Source organism: Xyrauchen texanus, chromosome 8, assembly GCF_025860055.1.
Source record: "Xyrauchen texanus isolate HMW12.3.18 chromosome 8, RBS_HiC_50CHRs, whole genome shotgun sequence".
NCBI lineage: Eukaryota > Metazoa > Chordata > Actinopteri > Cypriniformes > Catostomidae > Xyrauchen > Xyrauchen texanus.
In genome coordinates, this window is record NC_068283.1 from 26,966,017 (window position 1) to 26,983,228 (window position 17,212).

Here is a 17,212-nt window from a genome sequence, read left to right on the forward strand (position 1 = left end):
TCGAAAACAACGCAGGACTGAAAAAAATGAATGCTTATATCTAATCCGAATTACCTCACCCAGCTGCTTTCCCGCTGCTTCACTGATCATATATCCGCACCAGAAACGTTCAAACGATGGATTATGCGGACAGCAGGTGCAGATGGCAGCTGGACTTGTAGCCAACAGGAAGAGCTAGCCTGCTAGCTTTGTAACCAATTTCACTAAAGGACAAATCGATCGGAAATTTTGAAGGAAAGCCCGTCAGGTAACAAAAATGGGTTAAAATCGAACATTAAAATCGATGTAATGTCGCTTTTTTTGCAGAAAAAACCCGATTCAGGTTGATATTTTCAGTCATAAAGATTAAGTTTGGACCGTGCTGGTTTAGGTTATGTTTCCAGCGAGCTAACTGGACCGCGTTGGTTCTGGGAGGTTCAGGGTGAAGTCCGCCTCATCGACTCCTCTGACGGCGACATACTGTCACTTTAACTGAGGCGGGCTATTTAGACAATTATGAAATGGCAAATTCTCTCCTCTGACCTCTAGTCGTTTTTTGTTTTGTTTTTGTGGAGAATCTTTGTTTAATTACAAAAAATACAAAACAAATGCCTAGGTCAAAGCTGTTTGACAACAGACGTGGGATTCACTGCGAGACCATGTGAAATTAATCAATTGTATTAACCCTTTCACACTTGTCCATTATTACTTTTTTTCCATTCACTCTGCTGGCGAAAAGCGCTGTTGTTTTTCTGAGCTTGCCTGCAGCTGGTATATTGTCCACACTCACTTACTACTCAATCTCTGTTACAACTCAAGAGCTGTAATGTTTCCTGATGCAGAAAAAAATCTGCATTGTATTGTGTGACAAGTAAACCTGTCCGCCTCTTCTAACTGGTCAAATACAGAATTTAGTTACAGTGGTGACGGTTATTCAGAACATGCTTAGTGGAGTGCATTTAAAAAAATAAAATAATGTTTGTCCCCCTTCTGCTGTCTTAAGTTATAATTCCTTTATACCTGTGTCTATTGTATCGCTAGGTTACTGGTTAAAAATCATCCTGACTGGCAGATGATTTAATAACCATGCGATATTTCATCTTGTCTGAAAGGTCGGGGGCAATTGTAATATTAATTATGACATAAAGTTGGATAACCTTTAGACGCATAAATTATGTTAAGAAGAAATAGGTGTTTTATCTAGTTTTATATAATTATAATGTAGGTCCTTCTTAGACTTTTGCTTTAGACACGTATGATTTCTGAAAGCTAAATAAATAACCATAAGTAATATAAGTATTTGTGCAGACATTTATATTATTACTTTGAGGTGTGCTCTTATTTGAGATGCTGTGGGGTAGTTTCCCGATCCTTAAAATGGATCTCAACTACTGTTACAGTCGCCCCCGTCGCGAGAGAGATTGAAACACTTCTCGATTGAACCTGCGTTCAAGACGGCCTAAATTATGCCTTCGGAGGGCACTTCTAAAGGATTGCAATCATTATCGTAATGCAGCAGTGTCATTCCAAATAGAATTTCGAATAAAAATGACTCTAAAAGTGAGTTCCAAATTACCATTATTGTTTTTAGCCCTATTCTTTTCAGCACTGCAAAGTGCTTGCAGTAGATGGTAAAGTCTTCAAAGGGAGTAGAGTTTAAGAATGATCAGCTTTGAATGGAATGCAACCTTTGACTTCTTGTATTACATTTGACATTATGACCTATTTTCTGTCAATGTAAATATGGTTATGGTATTACTTTTCATTGTGGGCACATATACATGATTCTTATGCCAATAGAAAATGAGTAGATTTGGAGGAGTCTATGTTTATTGATAAAACAATTAAAAACATCAACTGTTGACCAATGTGCTGTACACCAACGTGTAGATGAAATAAATAGGTACAATGACAAAGGCAACAAAAAATTGGTCTCTAGGATTGATTAAATGGCTGAGAGAAGAGATGGGTTTTTTAAGCGAAGTTTGAGTTATAAAGGTAACAACTACTCCTGTTGTCCTACACTTTGTGCTAGCATGACTTGCAGCTGTTTGAAAATGTAACCCACGGGTGTTATTCCATTCCAGCATGTTGATGGTGGGCGACCATGGAGGGATCCTATAGAATGAGTGTGAGAGAGCTGTGTGAGACAGATGATCTGGCCACGAGTCTGGTGCTGGATCCCTTACTGGGGTTCAGCACCCACAAGATGAACATAAGGTACATATTCTGAAGAAGCATTCTCTTGACACTACTGCAAAAATGCTTTTTGAATTATGTTTGTAATGCATGATTGATGACTTTTAGACATGGCATGTGACAGGGTCAGAAATTAAGGGCGATACCACCGAAAAAATATCACCGAAATGTAAAATATGAGGGCAAAAAGTATCTGTTATAAATTCTTGTCATAAAATGAGTTCATGTTGATTTGATTCTGATACACAGTTTTGTTATAGATGGTTAGAATTTTTTTTAATGTAAATGTCTATTTTTGACACTAGTTTTTGAAGAAAAATAAAAGCTTTATTTACTTAAATGTCGATGGTAATGCTAATAAACCCTCAATTCATGTTCATCTGTTTGAGGAACATATATTACAATGTATTCATTGTTTTCTTTCCTCTTACATGAAGTGCACCCCCAGAGATCCGGCGATGGGGCTACCTCAGAGAAACACTGCTGCGGTTCAAACGCACACATGACTTCCAGGCTACCTTTGATGCTCTGTTGGATGGGGAATGGGTCAGTGACTATTTCACTGGGCTGGGTTCACACCGACAGGAGTTGTTGAAGCAGCATGTGAGTTATCATAATCCTTTTTTCCTCTTTTAAAAGATACATTGAGAATTGCTGTAAGTGCACCTTCTCTGTTTGTTAACCTGCAATCAATTAAGAATGAGATAAAGACTTAAGTCATATCTGTAGCATTTAAACAGCTGTTTTATTCTGCCTGGAGTAGGTCCCCCCCGCACGGGGTCTGCCATGTTGATATCACATGGCCAGCCATGTCTTGAAATTCTATTAATAATTTACTCTATACAGCACATTGCTAAAGCTGAAGGCATGTTCCAAAACATAAGTAAACTGAAACAAAACAAGCTAACCAAACATTATGACAACAAACACAGCATAGCTACAGTGTAGCCTGCCGTGCACTTCTCCAAAAATGTAGCTCACTCTACAACAGCTGTGATTAGTCAGTTTTGTAGCTATTGACAGTCCCCCAGTATGATAAAAAGATATCTGATGTAGCGTCACATTTTCTCCAAGATTATAAGATCTAGCTATACATCATATCATAATGTTTTGGACTCTTTTATTCAGAATATGCTGTTTTTATATTCTGTTCTTGTTTCATGAAGTTACAAGCTAAAAAGAGTACAACTTCACACTTCTCTAGGCTTTTACTTGATACATATTTGTTCTTTGAGTGAAACAATATTTTTTTTATTCTACTCGAGGATGTTTTCACCATATGTTTGACAGTATGGCGTGTGGTATTTGCTCATATTTCATAAGTTATGAAAATAGAACATTTCTAGTTTGTCAGCAAATTAAAAAGCACCTTACAAGAGTTGGTTATATTGCTTTTATGCATTGTAAAGTCCTGCTTCGAAGCTTTAAAAGTACACCAATTTTGTATTGGTCATTGTTATTAATTCATTTGATGCATGGAGCATCATAGTACGGCGAAATATTTATTTCCTTAGGACACTTTGAACCTTAGTTTTTACATTGAAAGAGTGCAAAAAAAAAACAATTTAATCTCAAATACAAATTTTGTAACCTCTTCATTTCTCTCTCTCTCTCTCTTTTTTTTTTTTTTAAATAGATGTACCGCTATATGACAGCATTTCTGTTGGACAGTGGAGTGAACATAGAACCGTGTAACCGCTATTCCTCAGAGACAAATGGAGCCAAAATCACATCCACCCGACACTGGTTAGAATCATCATTCTTTAAATTATTATAAATCTTTTTAACTTTATAACTGTTATATTTCTGATGGCCACATTTTCAGTGAATTGAGGGATATGATGTAGTTGAAGCTGCATCAGTGACATTTAAAATATGATTCTGGGTGTTAAATTCTTCAGGTTTGTGGGAGAGCGGTTGGAGGTTCTGCAGGGCTGCATCGCTGAGCTGAGCCCTGAAGACAGTGCAGTGCTGCAGGCAGGAGTCAATGACTTCAGTGTCATGTACTCAACACGCAAGAGATGTGCTCAGCTTTGGCTTGGGCCTGCTGCCTTTATTAATCATGGTGAGAGGATCATGTTACACAGAAGAACATAGACTCATTCAGTCCATTCAATCATAAATGCCATAAAAAGATCTAAATGAAGAGATTAAAATGAATTTGATACCCATTAGATTTTAGACATATTTTGAAAATACTGTCTTTGGAAATGTAGAGGATCTAATTGTGCATTTTCCATTTGTTTTTCCATTTGTGTTCAGACTGCAGACCCAATTGTAAGGTAAGGTCCTAAATTGATCAAATACTTTTTACTTGTGTGTCACAAATTCTTAACTTAACAAAAAACATATGTACTGTAGCATAATTCAAATATCAGAATGACACAAATTTTACCTTTTTATACACAATTGGAATTAAAAATATGCTCTCTCGCTTCTATGTGTTTTCTTTTAGGTTTTATTTTTTAACAAGTATTTATATCTGGAACAATTCTCTTGCCTTGCATTTGAACTTCTTGATGAAGCAGGAGTGTAAGAGAGTGTGCAATGTATGCAACAATGTGCAATGGAGCAACGATTCAGAACGTTTTAATACTTATTTTTTTATTATTATTTGCAAACTTTTTATTTTTTTTACTGCACCAGTATTTTGACTATATATGGTTAATATCTGTGGAATGTTTGTCTCTGGTCAATCACCATATTCTGAAGTCAAATATTCCAGTATAATGAGCGCTAAACTGTACATTTGACAGATGTCCCAAGCAAGCAATTTCCTATATTGCTGTGCTAGTTTAATCTTTCTGTGCTGTTTATCTTCTCACATAAAAACTAAACTGTCCATAATTTGTTCCTACTCTTTTTGTTTCCATTTCCACTTATGCTCTTTGTAGTTCGTCCCTGGAGATAAGAATGGAGCTTGTGTTAAAGTGGTGCGACCCATCTCACCGGGGGAAGAGATTACCTGTTACTATGGGGACAGCTTTTTTGGGGAAAATAATGAAATGTGTGAATGTTGCACCTGTGAGAGGTAAGAAAAAATGCACTGCTATTGCTTCAAGAGCAATCTGCTTTGGGGATAATGGTCATGTTGAATCTATAACACTTTTAATTAGTCTTATTGAATTGTTTTTTTCAAGTTATGTTATTTAAAACCTTTTAAATACTTTTATCACAATGAAATCCCTTATTATTTAAGTCTTATGATGCCCATATGTAGGAGAGGAGAAGGATCTTTTGAGAAGAGAGACTTGGTTTGCTCCAGTGATCCTTCGGGACAGAAATACGAGTTCAGAGAGACTGATCTGAGGCTTAACAGAAAAAGGGGAAATGGCACTCCAAAGACATTTCTCACAGTGTCACACTCAGGTATGTGTATTATATTATTCATTTTTGCTTAAATATTTATATTCTTATCCTGCTTATGTCCTGGTGTAAAATTATATTTGCGCACAGCTGAATAAGAATCCCAGTGCTCTGTTCCATTCAGTTTTTGGTGAAAAACTCTATAAATTGGATCTGATATTACCATTCCCAGCCCCTTAACTCTGACTGTCTATTATTCTTATTTTCTCTCAGTCTTGCCAATGAGGAATATGTTTTCCCAGCGGACAAAGAGGAACTCCCTTGTTTTGAGCAGAAAGATGAGAAAGACTGGGGGGCAGAGGAGGGAGGAGCTTTGCAAACAGGTGGAGAAGAAGAGGCAAAACCTTTTATCATCTTTGTCTCACCATGGCCTTAAGGAGTTAAGCGTTTGCCTCTATCAGCACAGTGTAAATTTCTTGCTATGCTGTAGGAACCCCACAAGCAAAGAAAGGACCCTGCTATACCTTATTGAGAAGGAGCGACCACAACCTGAGAATATCAAAAGGAAAAAGGAACCTGTTCCTCCATCACCCAGTAATGTGAACGGAAATGGACCAGAGGAGAGTAAGGATAAGGATGGAGACATGTTAAATAGAGACTCTGTCATTAGGTTCAAACCGTTTACTCTTGGATGTGTTTCCAGAGTCCCTGAAAGAGACGGCATGAAAGCCAAGGGACGTAAAGTTGATGCGTCATCTGTCAGAATTGTTCACCAGATGGCCATTTCCTCAAGGAACAGGAATATTCTTCGTAGTCGTCTAAGCAGTCTCAGAGCAAGCAATCGATCTAAACTCTCCTTATTCAATAAAAAACGGACCAGACTGATCAAGCGAAACTCTAAACTCTCTACAGGTGGAAAGGAATGTTCAGTTTTGCAGACAAAAGAAGTGAGACAGCAAAGAGGAAGTGAGGTTGAGTCCAAGAACATGTCCAATTCTATTTTAACCCCTGGTAAACCAAGTACTGCTAAACATAAACGCATCGGAGAGGCTGGAAAAAATGGTGACAAATCTTCACAAACAGCGAGCACAGTGATCAGAGAGGCGCAGCAGAGATTCTTTAGGGATCGCCTCAGGGTGGTGGCTGATGGTAGGAGACACATCAGTGGTTCCAGTGCTACTAGGGAAGGTGATGCTGGTTCTTGTGTAGCTTTAGAGACCTTGGGGGATAACAAGCAAAACCACAGGCAGTCTGTCGCTTCTAGCACTGTAAGCATTACTCCGTCTTCACCATATTATCGTAATCCTGTCTCTCTCCTCCCAGGCTCAAATCATTACCTCAGAGTCAGTCTGGTCAGGGTAGCTATCCCAGGTGAAGCCAAGACTGAAAGTACAGGTCAGGGGCAGGCAGACAGTGAAGGAGACAAGGGTATCACACCAGAAGCAGCATCAGAGTTAAATGGGAGCAAAGAATCCAGTAGACAAGGTAAGAAGGGGGTGAAGGAGATGTATTTCACACCAGTAAATATGGAGAGTGCAGATAAGTACTTGAAAGTTACATGTGATTTATTACCATGTGCTTCAGAGATGGGCAAAAACACAGTTAAAACGCAACCCGTTGTGAAAGAACTTGTAGATGTTTGCAGTTATGGTAGCCAAAGTGACCATGAAATTGAAGGTAATCAAGATAGAGATAATGACATTGTAACGATTGCATCTGTTGAGGTGACCGTCTCAAAAAATTCAGAAGACGCTACAAGACATACACTTGAGAAAGATTTAATAAAGCAAAAATGTGCATCCAAGGATAAAAAACAACCAAGTGTTGAGAACATACCTGAAGTGCAAGGTAAGAAAGAGAGCAGTGGTAAGGTAAGTGTTGAAGCAAAAGATTTAAATAGGAAAGAATTATCAGTGTATTTTGAGAGCAAGACAGTTGTCATCAGAGAGGCAAGGGTACTGCTTTCAGATATTAGAAAGAGTTCAAGTGGCCAGTTTAGCCAACAAAATAAGGATGGTAATGTCTGCCACCCTGCATTTTTGAAGTCTCCATCCAGTTACAAGAGTAAAGTAGCTGTTAATAAGAAGACCCCTTCAGCCAAAAAAGAGATTAAGGACACTGACAAACATGATGCATTAAATAAGAGAAATGAGCACCCTATACATGGTGTCATTCCAGCTGATCAACCAAATATTATGACGGTCCAAGTGAGACGGACAGAAAAATGTTTGCGTTCCTCAGAGCCTCTATCAATGAGCAGGGTGTCTCTGGATAACAGTCCCCAGAGCAATATTCCCCTAAAGAAACGTGCATTTCGAGAATCGCTTGATACAGACCCAGATCAGGACAACAGTGTAGCAACACAATGCAAAGATATCAATAATGACACCGAAACCAAGCTGAACAATCTGTCATCCAAGCCAAACGACAACAGCAGTGTAGAGACAAAAGAGCAGAAATGTCCAGAATCAAGCGCAATTCTCAGACACAATGTTGGTGTTGGCTCAAAAAAGAGTGATTCATCTAGATTGATGAAAACTTCATCGAAACGCTACAGGGGTCGTCCGAGTGCTCCGCCTGGAACAGTACAAAACAAAACTAGAGGATGTGGGGATAGTACAAGTCATGTGTATGAAACTGAGAGAAAAATGTCTGAACCTAAGAAATTAGCATCCAGAATTGATGAAAAAGTGGAGTGCAAGATGAGCGAGATGGAGGGTAATCAAGCAGAAAGTGAGGAAAAATTAGGACAAACAGAAGGGTCAGATGGCTGTGAGGTAATTGATAGTACAGCAGCTTACATTACAAATGAGTCTACCTCAAATGTTTCTGATGAGACGGAGGAAGAGCAGAAGTTAAACTTCAGAATCCGCCTTAAGAGGAAAAGGGGAAAACAGTGGGAAAGGGAGAATACGATTGAAGCAGAAACTGTTGAGGACAAATCAAGCCCTCAGCAACGTTTGGTTGCAGTTGACCCTTTTAGGGCCATTTTGGATTCCGTCTCTATTCTAAATGCAGAAATGGAGAGGATTCAGGGTCATGGGGAGTCAGATAATGGCTTAGGTTTGGAGAAAGCCACCAAAGCAGTCCAAGATGTGCTAGAGCATTGCAGAATGGAATATGCACCCAAGCCAAGAAAAAGACAACGAAAAGTTAACATACCAAAAGAAATTGTTCAAGAAGGCCATGATGTTACAGAGAAAATACAACAAAGCCAACCAGGTCTAAAAGTTGAGGTAGACATTGATGATATTAAACCATTACCTCCAATTCGATTGTGCAGGAAGGCTGAAGGCAAATGGGAGGTGCAGTGGAAGGAAGCTCAGAAACAAGATGGGAACATGCAAACGAAAAATTCTGCACCCATAGAGCCAAATAAATTTACATTGGTCCCTTCTAAGATGGCAATACTGGAACAAATGCCTCACAGTAAAATTAAAGAAGAAAATGTGTCCCCTTGCCAGGAACGGATGGCTGTGCCGAGTTGTAATAAGGGTACAGATGCCTATAAAGATCCACTGTGTTTTGAGGCTGCACCTCAACCATTATCACTTTCACCTTTGTCGCTATATTCTCCTTGCTATGAGGGGATGACAGGAGTTTATGTCGGTGGCAGTATTCAAGAAAAAGAGGATGTTAGAGAGCAAAGAGTTTCAGAGAATATTGACAGGAATGATGGTTTTAAGACTGGAGTTAGTAGAACTGAAATTAAAGGAACAAATGATGCTTCCTTGAGTCACAATTTACTTCAGATTAATAAAAGTCTGTCAAGACTGCAGGCTCTGAGTCAGCCACAGGTATCTGAAAAATGTGAGCCCACTAACACCAGTGTAACTACTACTCAGATTCAGTCTCCTCCCATCTCTCCCTTCACCACTGAGTGCAGCTTTAGCAATTATTCAGAGGATGTCCTTGACTTTCCATGTTTAAATCTTGAAAGCTATGATCAAATGGCAGCTCAAAACAACTTGGCAAGCTCTTTGATGGACTACTGTTCTGGGGAACCACATAATACGGGGTCCTTCACCAGCCCCTTCACTCAAAGTCCCACAGATGCATGGAATCCAGAGACACCTTACCTAGGATCCCCGAGCCCAGTGAGTAACTTCAGTAATGATGAAGATCTTAGCTTCCCGGATCTTGTCTTTAGTCAATCTGACACATTCTCATCGAGCAGTGGTCCTCACCTGCTCTTCAAAGATAAAATATGTAATGCAGCCATGAGTTCTGCTCCTCTTCAACGCACTGAAAAAGATTTATACTTGTCTGAAAGTGATTTGTCAAAAAGTCCCACAGTGCTCCAGGTCCAGGAAGATTCAGCAACACAGTTTCACAGGAAAGACTTGATCATGTTTAATAATGAATCTACAAATGCTAAACAGTCAGTACACACAACTGCACATTTACATCCTCAGGATAAAAAGTTCAATGTCCTTGATTCCAATGTTAGCACAAAGACTGTTTCAGCTGAGTCATGCTTAAGTAAAATCCAGGAAAAAGACAAAACTCACGGACCTCTTAACTTAAGCTCAAATAATAAAACCCAACCTGTCTTTCCGAGCCAGTCAACACAATGCATGCCCGATGCTGGATCTCGGAGTAACTTGGTTACACCCTTCCATTCTCTTAACGTAGGAAATAAGTCCACCTCACTTGCTGACTTCCAAGGGACATTCAGCCCTGGTAATGCACTTTTCCGCAGCTATGACAAGAAGCTTCCATTTTTCCAGAACCCAAAGAATGTCATGAAAACTGAGGCAGGTCAGAATTCATGTAGAGTTTCTGCGGCTGCCAGCAGCCAAAAATCTAGCAACATCCTGGAAAACACCTTTACTGGTCCAGGGCCATCAAGTTCTCACAGTGGAAAATATTCTCCAGCTAAATGTCCTAATGCTGGGTTTTCAAGATTGATTGAAAATCTACAGAGAAGCTCCAAGAACACCTCGTCAAAACCTGTTAATCCTTGCCAGCAAAGTGATTGCATTCACCCGGTTTATTTCCTCAGCTCTAGCAAAACCACAATGAATGCTTTCAAGAACATTCCAGGTATAAAGCCCCAAATTTCACAGAATGACAAAGATCCATCCTTGCCCTCCAAATTTGTATTTTCCTCTTCTCAAAATCCTCAGAGTTACAGTACACCACAAAGCAAAATCTCGAAATCTGTGAAGCCACATGCTGTTGTGGCTCCCACTCAAAATGCTCAACTTTCTGGAGTATCTACTTCTATTCCTAAAAATCTGATAAGCCAGAATGTTTCTCACTGTGATTCTTCTGACTTCAACTTCAGCTCCTCCCTTTCACCTGCTTTGTCACAGCACAGCAGTCCTCAACTGGGATACAAGGAATCCTCAACCCATGAGGTCCCAGGGACTAAAACTCAGTCAGCCACCTTTACACACCGTCAGCCTCCTCACCAGTCGTATGTTGTAAACTTTACAGGAGATCATTCTGTTACATTGGGGTACAGTGATGACGGTAAATGCTTGAATTACTCTGGTTCAGGGCCTACAAATTACACCTACCATTGTCTCATGGAGCCTTCTGGAACCCAAGGAAGGCTAGTTGTAGAGGCATGTGGTCCCTCAAATGTCTCACCTTCTCCCTCTGTGGATAGGTTTGCTGGGTCTAAAGTCCATGGAGGCCAAACTAGTAAAGACCCACAGCAGCAGGGGCAGCCTGGAAATCACCCATACAATTCTCTACACTTTTCCACCTCCCACTCGCAAAGCACCCCCATAACGGATCGCAAGCCTAAGAGACTGCGGCTTGTGGTGACTGATGGTACAGTGGATCTGGACCTACAATATACTGATTAATAATGACTGTTTGTCGTTGCAATGCTGACATATACACCAAGCAGCCACAACATTAAACCCACCTGCCTAATATTGTGTAGGTCCCCCTCATGTCGCTAAAACAGCACTAACCCGCACCTCAGAATAGCATTCTGAGATGCTATTCCTCTTACCACAATGTCACTGAGCGGTTATCTGAATTACTGTAGACTTTGTAAGTTCGAACCAGTCTGGCTATTCTATTTTGACCTTTCTCATCAACAAGGCATTTCAGACAACAGAACTGCTGCTCACTAAATGCATTTTGTTTTTGGCACCATTCGGAGTAAATTCTAGAGACTGTTGTGTGTGGAGATCAGCAGTTACAGAATTACTCAGACCAGCCCATCTGGCACCAACAATCATGTCCCTGTCATTGAGATAAAAAAATTTCCCCATTCTGATGGCTGAATTGAAGATTAACTGATGGTCCGAACCTGTATCTGGGTTATTTTATGCACTCGCTGCTGCCACTCAAATGGCTGATATAGATTATCGCGTGGATGATTGGTGGTGCTGTTTTGGTGGCACGAGGGCAACCTACACAATATTAAGCAGGTGGTTTTAATGTTGTGGCTGATCTGGGTATTTGAGAGAGAATATTTATTCACATTCAGATAAGGTGTTCTTTGTTTTCATTAATTTTGTAGAGATTTTGTTCATATTATCAAAAACAAAAGACTTTTTGAAATATTTAGTCACAATTTTATCAACACACTTGCCTAATTTGTATACTATAGTCTGCTTGGTATGTTAATATAAAAGATATTCTTTCCACACCAGTCAGTTCTTTAAAGGGGTAATTCACGACCATTTACTCATCAACTACTGCTGTTTCCTCTGTGGAATAGAAAAGGAGATGTTAGGCAGTGTTAGAGCCTCAGTCACTGTTCACTTTCACCACCACCATGTTCATCTTTTTTCTGTACATTGAAAGTTATTAGTGACTGAGGTTAACATTCTGCCTAACATCGTTTGTGTTCCACAGAAGAAATTAAATCAGTCATCTTTGGAACAACATGAGGGGTGAGTGAATGATGACAAAATGTTCGTTTTTGGGTGAACAAGTATTGAAGAAGAAAAAATATCCTCTATTTTACCTGTAGTACATAAGACATGCCACATGATGGGGATGCAGTTCTCCATGATGTGGAATTATTTTTCATTCTCTCCTATCTTTTTTCCCCCTTTCATTTCAAAGTTATCGATGTAGTTGTTTTTAAAAGATGTGACCCATCAACATATGTGAAATGTATTAGCACATATGGCAACTTGCATGTTTCATTGGGTTGCACATGAAGGACCAAGGCAGGATTCATATGTTTTTTCCCTGTTTTTTTTTTTTTTTTTTTTTTTTGATCTTGTCAAATTGACTGAGTACACAGTCAATGGTGCGCAAACATTTGTGCAGCATATGAAAAACTCATACATTTGCGCAGCTCTCAGGTGTCCTGCATTTGACTAAGGGGATTCCTGTATGTCACATAAGAGAACTGTAGCAGCTGCTACATTAAATACACACATATGCTCTCGTAACCGTCACATACAATCCTAACCATCTATTGTGATGGTTATTTATTTGAATAACATCCTATCATTAACACACAAATCACACACTTTGCAAGCATATTGTTAGAGCACAATTGTGTTTAGTGTTTGATGCAATTTGAACTCAAAACCTTAGGTGTCTGTTTCAGTTTCATTGGTTTTTGTGGCACAATAGGTGTTACAATGGGACGCAAATGCATATTTTTTAGTTGCCACTTGTATATCTCTATAGAGAAATGTTTAGTGCCCTTTGAAGCTGTTCATTGATCAGACTCCCTGTTTAACACTTGATATAATATTGTTAAATGTACTGTAGCTCTGTAGGTCTCTATGACCCAAAGCCAGACATCACTCGCCATCGTTATGTTGTATATTATCTTACCTTTTTCCCAGTCCATGTCAGAGATTCAAGGTGTTTGTTGGTTTCTTCTCAATTTTGTGGATATGAGAAAGTTGCAAACACGAGAAAGCTTTGGGGTTTGTTGTAGTTGTGTTCAGCCTTGCCTCAGTCTATAAAAGCCAGTGTATTACTTATATTTATTTCAATATGTTCTTAACATGGTGCTTCAATATAACTTAATTTTTTTTTTATTGTACTGGACATAATGTATTTTACTCTGTTTTTAAATGCTAGAACTGAAATATCAGATTTTGTTATGGTAATTCTTGTCTGGCCATCTTGTTAGTTACTTAGAAATTTGTAAGAGATTACATTTTAAAATGTGATTGTTCCATTGTAAAATGGTAAAAATTAGAATAATGCAAGTAAAATTAAATGGTTTTAAAATGAGCTGTTCATTGTGTTTTAAGCATACTGTGGTATTTTGTTGAGAATCTTTCATTGTTGCCAGTTCTCTGAAATCAAGTTAATAGTTCAGAGAACTACAGTTTCTTTTAGTAATTAATTGTTATAAATCTTAATATCTATTTAAGTGGGTCAAATACCTGTAAAATTGAAAGTGCTAAATAATATATTGACTTGGCCTTGAATAGTTATGAGAGGAGAGCTGTATTGCTGTGATTGAATAGTGGTCTATGAGTGTTCCCTTTTTATTTCCTCTTTTTCTTGCAGTAAGCATTTATTCAAGGTTATGAGTCTTGCAGTTATTATTTCTGCAGTGTCTGACATGGCCTAATTACTGGAAAGACATTATTAATGAGATGAATCACTTGACAGAGATCATAGAAGGGAACAAGAATAATTTGCATATCCTCTGCTCACAAACAGTACAAATTCATGAGCATATCTGTATGCTTGCTTATTTGTAGTGCATTACTCGCAATCCATTTTTTTTTTCTCTCTCTCTGGTTTGCATCACTGCAGCTCATTTACAGTAAATGTAACCCATCACTAAGCCTTTTTGTTTCCCTAGTTCTCTTCATCCTCTCTTTCAATATATTTTTTTCAAAGATGCTTATATTCTGTAGCTTACAATTCCTTGGATCTCCCAATTTTTCTATTTTTTTCTCTCTTTTAGACATTTTTCTCCAAAATATAAAGCTGTCTTTTTCACATTTCTGATGTGTGCCATTGCCACATACCTTTTTAGAAACAGACTTTATTATTCATTCTCTATGTGCTATATTGTCCCTTGCCCCCAATGTCATTTTTCCACACTTTTATACTAGTCAGTATATATTCTCTCTTCCTTATCCCTCAATCTTTCAACCCTTTGTCCACTACCTATCTCTCTTGTTCCATATTCTTCCCCTTTCCGATACATGACCCATTTTCTCTTTTCTCACTGGTGAGTGGCGGGTTAACTGAAGCTAAGAGGAACAGATTTTTCATAATAAGGACACTGGCAGCAAGGCAGTGGATAGAGTGTTAGGTGGTAAAAGGATGAAACTGAGGCACTGCAGTAGGATCCAAAAACCTTTCAGTCTTCAGTGACCTTATTGACGTCCATGACAGGCACAATTATTCAGAAACCTCACTCTCCAGTTGTGTTGATGCTAGTGACCGGAGGACCTCAATACTTTTGTGTCGTTTCACTTTAATGCGATAAGCACCAAAGATCATTCTATTGACTACAATGTCATTTTGCTTAATCTGGTGACCCAATGAAGCATGGTTTTGCTCCTTTTGAAGTCTCTGCCAAATCGTACAGACAGTTCTGTGCAACAAAAGAGATGTACAAGAGCATCCTCCATTTTATGGTGCTTGTGTGTGAAACAGGCACTAGCCCGCTTGAGTCATCTGTGCTTTCTTCTCTTTTTCAATTATTCAGTAATCCTTTCCTGCACCCAACCAACCTTCCACCCACCTTCCTGTGTAAACCATGTTACTAATCATTTAGAATTTACAATGGCAATCTATAGCTTTCCTATTAATCTCTCATGGAAACTATATATAGCTCTCTGTCTCACTCTTACACACTTTGGCAAAGGAGATTCTGTGATATTGGTGGTTTGCTGAAACAGCCAGATGCAATCTGTAAAATTGTATTGGTGAGCCAATAAATGAGGGGTGAGGTATGATGATGTTACTTTTTGGAGCAGTGGCCTTGAGATCAATGCTCTGGTGCTTGTAGGAGACCCAGGTACTATTCTGGTCTGGGTCATATTCCCATTGCATTTCCTTCCCAAATACTATATAATGTAAACTGTATCACTGTATAGAAATCACTGTTTTATTATTTTGCTCAGATATATAGTTTTTTCTAAAACAATAGGCAACATCTCTTATGGAATCATGTTATTATACCTACATTTTTGCAAAATAATGTTTACGTGGCAGTTTTCTGGTGAAATAAACACTAGAGGCACTACATTACTCCACAACTACTTTTATTCACCTTCAAACAAATCACTAGGAAAACTACAGAATATCAGTTAATTTCAATTAAAATTCCACTTTGATTGTTTCATTTGCTATTTAAAGGACAGGCGTACACGCGAGTTGACACTTGAGCCAGAAGTTTCATAGAAACACCTCAAAATGATGTTTGAACTATTGTGTTTTTCATCTCATTTACTTTTATGACACCATTGGTTAGGTTTAGGGTAGAGAAGTAGGTATTGTTTATTCAAAACTCGACAGAGCATTAACCTTAAAATGCTAATCTGTTTTTCAAAGGGTAGGGAGGTATATTTTGCTATATTAAAGCTCTATTGAGCATTAACCTTACGTCCTTTAAAACATCATCTGTTTGTGAGAAGTTTTAAATCTCTTTTCATGCCACGCAGTGGACATTTCACCTCGGAGCTACCGTTATATGTGTAAAGAACCACGTAAATTCATTTTGCAAAATATCCCCACATTCACATAATTTTCATGAGATCATGTTCCAAATGGATGGAAGGTTTTTAGCAGTGTGGAATTCTCTGTGAAAAGCATTTCTTTATGATTCTACTACCTTTTAATGTGCCGGATCATATTTAAGTGTTCTTTATGAGAAAGCTTGATTGCCCATGACAAAAAACTACCAACTTCTTCCCTTAAAGTTTGATTCACTGCAAGGTTTGTCTATAGGTATGGTTTTCTTAAATAGTGCTACAAGACAGTGTCGTCCATTTGCAGTACATTTGCTAGAATGTTATTTGTTGTTTCTATCTCTTATGAACATTTAATATACCTCCTTAAAATGCAACATTATCAAATTGTTAATGGAGGAATAGTGACCTCCCAGCATGTGAATAGATCTGTGAGTGGGCTTGAAAGGCCCTGTGCATATGATGCTTTTTACCAGGACCTGGTCATACTGAAAGCTTGTCATGTCTGTAGAGGTTGGAAATGGATTATAATAAAAAGAAGGAAAAAAAAAAAAAAAAACAGTGTTCAGTAGGCACACTCATACATTTAGAACCGGCCAAGTATCCAAATGGCCAGTGATGTGCACAGACCTTAGCAGGGATGGGTGGAAGGATAAAAAAGGGCACTGATTTTTATTTTCATGAGAAGTAATTACAAAAATAAATGTATTTTGTTTTTGAGTATTTAACAATTTTCTTGTGTGTGTGTGTGTGTGTGTGTGTGTGTGTGTGTGTGTGTATGTGTATATATATATATATAATTATACTGTACATCATTTTTTCAATTTTTCCCTAATCACAAATAATAGCCTATTCTGTTATATTTCTTCATGGTTATACACTTGTTTATTTATTTTCAGACATGGTCTGTGATAACCTCATGTTTATGACAAGTGTCATTGTAAAACCATGGTATCATGACATTATCAAATAATATGAGTACCATGACATTATCAAATAATATGAACATGATCAATCATTCAGTACCATGGCATTACTCTGGTAACATGGTGCACGGTGCGAAGGCAAGAAGAGAAAGTGCGAGCGCGAGGCGATCGACTGAATAACGTATAACCTGCGAGTAAGGG

General features: G+C 38.5%; 1 protein-coding gene across 2 annotated transcripts; it reads left to right on the top strand.

Annotated features, from left to right (window-relative positions):
• LOC127647923 (uncharacterized) lies at positions 1–16,768 on the top strand. 2 transcript variants are annotated; one of them, XM_052132450.1, is made up of 10 exons: positions 1–247; positions 2,067–2,199; positions 2,616–2,781; positions 3,815–3,924; positions 4,080–4,243; positions 4,441–4,460; positions 5,073–5,209; positions 5,399–5,547; positions 5,758–10,962; positions 11,102–16,768. In XM_052132450.1, the coding sequence occupies exons 2-10, from the start codon at positions 2,087–2,089 to the stop codon at positions 11,224–11,226; spliced, it is 6,189 nt and encodes a 2,062-aa protein (XP_051988410.1). In that variant the 5' UTR covers positions 1–247; positions 2,067–2,086; the 3' UTR covers positions 11,227–16,768. The 2 variants fall into 2 exon arrangements, with proteins under 2 accessions (XP_051988410.1, XP_051988409.1); XM_052132449.1 differs by having other exon boundaries at positions 5,758–16,768.
• Positions 16,769–17,212: the final 444 nt, after the last annotated feature.

Bases quoted from the DNA above. Each gene is read 5' to 3' on its own strand.
- LOC127647923 (XM_052132449.1), top strand. From the start codon at position 2,087: ATGGAGGGATCCTATAGAATGAGTGTGAGAGAGCTGTGTGAGACAGAT. The intron at 2,782-3,814 runs GTGAGTTATCAT...TTTTTTAAATAG, and splicing joins AGGAGTTGTTGAAGCAGCAT to ATGTACCGCTATATGACAGC. The intron at 5,210-5,398 runs GTAAGAAAAAAT...GCCCATATGTAG, and splicing joins GAATGTTGCACCTGTGAGAG to GAGAGGAGAAGGATCTTTTG.